At 32.4% G+C, this 7,149-nt stretch overlaps 1 protein-coding gene across 2 annotated transcripts; it reads left to right on the forward strand.

Annotated features, from left to right (window-relative positions):
- Nucleotides 1–3,810: 3,810 nt before the first annotated feature.
- LOC132735571 (NF-kappa-B inhibitor alpha-like) lies at nt 3,811–6,669 on the forward strand. 2 transcript variants are annotated; one of them, XM_060722528.1, is made up of 2 exons: nt 3,811–3,968; nt 4,370–6,669. In XM_060722528.1, the coding sequence occupies exon 2, from the start codon at nt 4,381–4,383 to the stop codon at nt 5,476–5,478; it is 1,098 nt and encodes a 365-aa protein (XP_060578511.1). In that variant the 5' UTR covers nt 3,811–3,968; nt 4,370–4,380; the 3' UTR covers nt 5,479–6,669. The 2 variants fall into 2 exon arrangements, with proteins under 2 accessions (XP_060578511.1, XP_060578508.1); XM_060722525.1 differs by having other exon boundaries at nt 3,964–4,088.
- Nucleotides 6,670–7,149: the final 480 nt, after the last annotated feature.

Raw genomic sequence — 7,149 nt, forward strand, 5'->3', positions numbered from 1 at the left:
ACTTGGAAGATCTTGTTTCGCAATGTTTAAACTAAACTCCCCCCTCATGAGAAGGTGCATGGAATCAACAGAACAACCTATTCAGATATTTTTATCAATCCATTATAAAGTGTTCACGGTCGAAATAATGCAACTTTTCGGATTTTTTTTTCTTCTTCACCAATTCATTTTAATTCTTATTATTCTTCTTTTTCCTCTTTACGGACGTTCCACCTCACCACGCAATGAAATACTGTCCAATGTCAGATAATGGGCGAGGTGTTCGAAAAGATGACAAGATGTGTTCTGAATGATATCTTTGTGAACATGAATTATTTGATGCTGCGTTTTATTTTCAGAAAATAGACAATTTTCGGAAGGAAATGTTCAGTATTGTCAGTTTAATTCGTACCATAACTTTATTTCAGATTAATAAACAAAACCTGACTAACTGGATAAGGACCGAAAACGAAAATTACGACGGGAACCCGGTGTCCCCGAATGACCCGTTTTCTATTTGAGTTTTTTGAAAATAATGTCACTGACAAATAAATATTAGTAAGGCCATTGAAAAGTTATATAGCGGAAATTTCCAACACACATTTCACTATTTCCATTGTAAAGGAAAGCGATTTTAAACTTGAATAAGTTTATTTACATAGTTGTCATAAAAAAGAATGCACTCAAGTACAACAAATGACATAACTACACTTATAAATACATGTATGTCTATTCTGCGTTTTACGTTGTTGTTCTTATTCTAGATAAAAAATATAGAAAACTAGAAATGTGTCCATAGGACACGGGTGCCCCACACGCCACTGTTCAGTAAATCTTATGACTCTACAATGTTGGTCAAATATTTTTTGGACTACATGTGCCACAAGTTGAAAACTAAAATTCTTTTACTTAGTAAAGGGCAAGAACTTTACAAATTCTGAATGAATCCTAAGTCAAGTACAATAACTCTAAAAAACTAAATAAATCCAGACGAAAATACCCAGGTGCACAACTACACATGCTAATCAACATTCCTGTAAAGTCTCATAACTCTAGGTCAAATCCTTTTTGAGTTACATGCGACACAAGTTGAAAATTGCAAAATTTTGCTAAGTCAAGGGCAATAACTCTAAAAAAATACTATATAAATCCACACGAAAAATACCCAGGTGCACAACTACACATGCTGATCAACGTTCCTGTAAAGTTTCATGACTCTAGGTCGAATACTTTTTGAGTAACGTGCGACACAAGTTGAAAATTGCAAATTTTTACTAAGTCAATGGCAATAACTCTAAAAATGCTGAATAAATACACACGAAAATACCCAGGTGCACAACTGCACATGCTGATCAACATTCCTGTAAAGTTTCATGAGTCATGTGCGACACAAAAGAGAACGGACGGAAGGCCGGACGGACGGACACGAGTAAATCTAAATGCCTGCCACTCAAGTGGGGCACAAAAATAAAACGCGTCAGCATGAATTCTAGATAATGCATTAAAGACACATTATGCCTCTGAAAACGAATCAGTATATAAATGGCAAACAGGGAATTTAAATAATGGGTTTAATTTAGAGCATGTAAGATGCTTTCAACCTGGAGAAAGTGGCGCTAAAAGTGAAATGATATATGTCATAGAGTTTGCAAAATGTAAGCATTTTGACTTCCATTCACTAAAACTGTACTAATTACCACAAAAAGATGGTTCAGTCAATTGGCCAATAAGTAATTTTTTGGCAATCAAAAATGAAAAGATTTTTTAAAACATAATTAGATAATGGGCCTTTAAAATACATAAATTATAATTATGTCTTTACCTAAAATTGAGACACTAATGCCCTAAGTGTTTAACATTTTACAACATTAATTATTTATGCAGCTGAACATTAATATGTCTTACCCTTTTCTTATGGAAATGATTTGTAACATGTTGTCAATAGTCCAAAATTAAGACTGTTTATTGAAAAATTCTTAAGTGCAAATCCTAAGAATGATTTTTATAAATGTCCTTGGAGTGACGATTCACTTAAGATTTCCTATAAAACACAGCCCAGTGGGTTTAATGAAATAAACTTGTATGTAGTCTATGTTTAATGAGGGTCCATCCGCCCGGTAAGGCACAAAAATCAGCCTTCGCTGTCGAGTACGGACCCCGTAGTTAATTTTGAAGAACAAAGTGGCGATAATTTACCCAAAGCCAAAAGTAGGTCACTGCACGGCGGTCAATGAGAACCTAAATGTACAGGTAACCTGAGACAATGACTGGATATCTTTTAAAACGCTCCTCCTATTTCAATAAACATTTCATAAACATTGACCGAATTCAGTTTCAGTTTTTATTAAACCAAGGCATATAATATGCAACTGGTTACAACAACCGACAAACAGAAAAATAACAGTCAAAAATCACTAATATCACAATATAAGAATACAATTATGACTAGCTAAAGAAACAAAAAAGGAGATCATATTATTCATTTCAAGTACTAAATTCAATACAACATGTATTTTATATTGTAACAAATGGGAACGGAGAATGAGAAGTATTAATTATCTAAATTTTAACACAATGTTTTTACAAAATAAAGATAATTTTAGTAGAATCTTTTTATCACAACTATTCATTAATGTGTTAAGTTTAAAAATATTGGGATGAATGTAAAACCTGGGGTCTTATGTCATTAAAGTACGAACATTCAAATAAGTAGTGAAATTCATCAACGGACATAAGGAACAGAGCCTATTATTATGATCAAATGCCAAATGTCTGCCTTTCTAACTTTGACTTGTATGAGGACTGAAACAAAAAACCATTAGATACTTTTGTCCTGGCCTTGAAAATCCCAATATTGATAATTATATTGCGATGTACATGTTACAACAAAGACTTGCGGTCAAAGTTCTCGTGACTTGTTTAGTGCCTTGAGTGATTTCTCAAGTACAGCGTTGTTAAGATTCGGAAAGAAAACACTTAATCATGATTTTCGGGTTAACCTCTGATCCCCTTTCAAAATTCCATTTTGTGTAGTTTCTCGTTTAAGGCACACGCATTCTTTTACTTGAGGTTCATGGAATGGCACGAAACTGTCACACTGAAGGTTTCGTGATAACCCCCGTATGAAACACATCTGCGAATGTTTCTAATTCAAAATTTCACCATTTTCATATTTAAATGTTGAATTCCGCTTAAGTCGGTGCTACGGGACATGGACGGTAGTTTGCACTTGACAGTACCGTCAATCAAACCGAGCCTGCAACATTTCCAACTTTGCTGTTTTGACTTTTTCTTATGTTTCTTTATTTTAAATCCATTTTTCGTCACCTTAAAGTAACACATCATAACAAATCAAAATTTTAAAATGACATTTGTAAAACATTATATTTACAGCTTACGCAATGTATAACGAGGCGTATAAAGTTCTATGTTGAGGGTGGAACCAGCATTAACTTACGCCCACCCACAAAAAAATGCTAAAGATGATTTCATCTTTGATCGAAATTTTGTTGAACACCTATGATGACGTTATCATAAAGCCGAGAAAAAATATGTGTCAAAACAAGTCGCAATTTCAGTTGCATGTGTAGATCTATATTATAGATAAAACATTTATAAATGTTCTATATTTAGATATAATTTAATCATTTTAAACACTTTAGTCATTGTATAGTTTGCTAACATAATCATGTGACGAAGAATACATATTTACAGGTAATTCATAAATTTAACCCGTTCATTTGAGTACAAACCTGTAAGCCGGTGACTCACATTTTTGCATTTGCGTGGCCTTGTAACGCAGTACGGGGAAATCCCAATGAAAACTCCGCTCTGTCATGGTATTGACCTCAGTGGCTGATTACGCATGCGCAGTAAGCTGACACAATCAAAAGAAAGGAGGAAACCAGGACGATTTTACCTGATTACAGTGATTTTGACATAAACTTAGAAATTTTGTTGGGGAAATTTTGTTGATAGAGGAATATAAGGTATAAAACTATACTTTTGTGTCATTCATTTTAATAAATACTTGATATAAACAGCATAAGACTGAATTAAGCAAAAGGTTAAAATGCGACCCAGTTCTAGCCCAGTGCACTGCGCTGAAGGTAGAATTTAACATTGCCAAATTTAATTACCTGCATTGCACAGTTTAAAAAAAAATCGTTATTATTTATATGTTATTTAAAAGTAAAGAAATTAAATTGATATTTTGGTAATAGATTCTATTAAGGTTAATATTTACTCCAGTATACTTGTATTAATATTATTTGAATAGATATTAAAAAATATTAATTAATAAATGAATAAGATTAATGGAATTGGAATTTGGTTATATTTAATTTAATGTACTTAGTATTTAAAAAAAAATGATTGTTATCTTTTTCAGATAGTAACAAGATGACAGAAGTCAAGAAGATGAATACTAATTTATCATCTGATGAGGATATTGAACAAGATGGTGAGGCAGCTGACGTTATGAGTGAAAGATTACAAAAAATGACAGACACACACACAAAATTATATTCGGATAACACAAAGTCAAGGTGTCTCTCTGGTCAAGTTGATTCTGGACTTGGTGCAAGTATTGAGCTAAAATATCCAAGCCTGGAACAAACTCCGGAATTTTTGGACAAAACGCCAGTACAGTGTTCGGATGCATATGAAAGTTCGGATAATGATTTGCAAAACAGACTCAGTAAGTTAAGTGTTTCAGACAATACAGTGGATGAGGGTCATTATTCAATGGGTTATAAGTCAGTTGAAAGTGTGAGCTCTGAACAGTCTGTGCCGGAGACCACATTGATTGACATTGATTTAACTGAAAGAGATGAAGATGGTGACACTCTTACACATGTTGCGATAGTTAATTTGAATGATGAAATTGCAAAGGTGTTCATTGATCTAGCAGAAGATGCACACTGTTTGAACATCCAGAATTTCTTGTTACAGACTCCACTACATTTAGCAGTTCTCACGTCACAAGTTGATATAGTTAGGGCACTTATTGAGAAAGGGGTCGATGTCACACTTCGGGATCAACAAGGCAACACTCCTCTACACATAGCCTGCAGGAAAGGGGACAGAGATTCTGTTTCAATGATAGTTCAATCTTTTGGAAGTGATGTTGCAAGGCGTAAAAAATACTTCTCAATTAAAAACTGTGAAGGATTAACGTGCCTGCATGTAGCTGCTCAATATAAAGAGTTTATCATACTCGGACATTTATTCGCGAAGGGGGCGGACGTTAATATTGGTGATGCTAAGAGTGGAAGAACTATGCTCCATTACGCTGTTGAAAGAAAAGACATAGAAACAGTGTCTTTACTATTGACTCATCCACATATTGATGTTGAATGTAAAACATTTAAAGGGGAGACACCTCTTGTTCTAGCCTTCTGGAGAAACTACCAAGAGATTGTGAAACGATTAAAAGCAAAAGGAGCATACTTCAGTTATGATGTTTTCGAGGAATCAGATGATGAAAGTTCAACGTGAACACATAATGTCTTATAACTTTTAAGTTATTAAAGCACTTCTGTTGGAGTTGTACAAACAATATGTTGCCCAGGGTTGCTCAGTAAATTTTATGTTTCGCAAGGAAGGAGGGGGTACCAGTATCTTACAGGGAGGAGAAAGGGGTACCAGTACCTGAATGTAGTATGATGCTAAACAAACAAGTGCTTGCTGAAAATGGTTGAGCAAAAAGAAATGACTTTGTTTTCGACAAATTGTATTTAATACAAACTTAGTCTTGTGATATGACAGATAATAGACATTTCTGTATATTAATAATACATGTACTTGTTTTATAAAAACAATTCATTATAACTATGTTAATTAATTTAATTAACAAATTTAGTAAGAAACTGTATCATTTTGTAAATTATGTTAATCATTGTTAATCTATTAGTTTGAAATTACCTTAATTAGTACACAAATTCAGGGGATAAATAGTTCACCGCAAATCTTTCTTATTTACATACGCAATTAATGATTTTATACATATAGATGATCACATGACGTATATTGTATACTGGCCAATAATGATAAACCACAAAGTTTTACTGATAAGTTTAAACCTATAGTCTGATATGTGTCTATACTTGTACTTCCTTTTTAAGTGCAATTTAACTGAGTAGCTGTTTAATAGACTTTACTTTAAATTTAGATATCAAAGATCTGTAAGACATTTTTAAAGAAAAATAAAGGAAAAGAAAATAACAGCTGTGAATTATTAATTTTATGAATTAAAAAGGAAATTGATTGAAATTTTTTTTTAAATTTTTTAGCAAAGGTTTCTTGTACATGTGCATGGTAATATATTTTACATGGCTAATCAGAAAATTGTCTGTTAATTTGATGTATTTTTTTAATGACTTTAATTTTTGCCACTGTTTGAGAATATTATTTGAATGCATTCAGATCTAAATAGACACTGTGATAATTAACCAAAACCATTTAAAGTACATAGAAAAATGAAGACTTCCTTTTTCTAAATCAGACAAAAAATAAATATATTGTCCAACCTATTTTATTAAAAGAGGAAGTTTTAGTTGTAACATGTGTTTCTAAGTTTATCCAGTTAATTTACTTTGGCCTCAGAAAATGCGGGTGTTTTGTGAAAGTTTCATGGTTTTATTTATTTTTCTGTTTTGTTTTGAAGGTAATAAAATACAAAAAAACCTATGTGTTATTGAACTTTTTCTTCTAGTTTCCCTATCACCATGTAATGTTAAATATAGCTCAGACAAATTATACAGTGATATATAGTGAGTTGTTCTTATGTCAAGAAAAATTCATGACAGGAATATCTTTGATAAGAAAGCTTTGTTAAAGCTTCCCTTCAGTTTGATAAACTTTCCTTTTAATATTTCTGGTATTGCACATACATATATATAAATCATCATCTTTAAAAGATATAAATGCTATTTTAGTGTGCTATAAAAGGGATAATATAAGATTTCCAATTCCAGGCTATTTCTGTCCCTAAATAAGCATTCTCCAGTGAAAGGAGGTATTCCCAGTTAGTTTATTTTATCCCAATTTTTAGAAATAGGAAATCCCAGTTGTATGTAAGTATCATTTTTCCTGAGAAAGTCATACGAATTAGGACAAAATATGTTTATTCTGTTAAGAAGAAAAGTTATACAAATGATATGACAGGGT

Source organism: Ruditapes philippinarum, unplaced genomic scaffold, assembly GCF_026571515.1.
Source record: "Ruditapes philippinarum isolate M1 unplaced genomic scaffold, ASM2657151v2 ctg6184_1_1_1_1, whole genome shotgun sequence".
Taxonomy (NCBI): domain Eukaryota; kingdom Metazoa; phylum Mollusca; class Bivalvia; order Venerida; family Veneridae; genus Ruditapes; species Ruditapes philippinarum.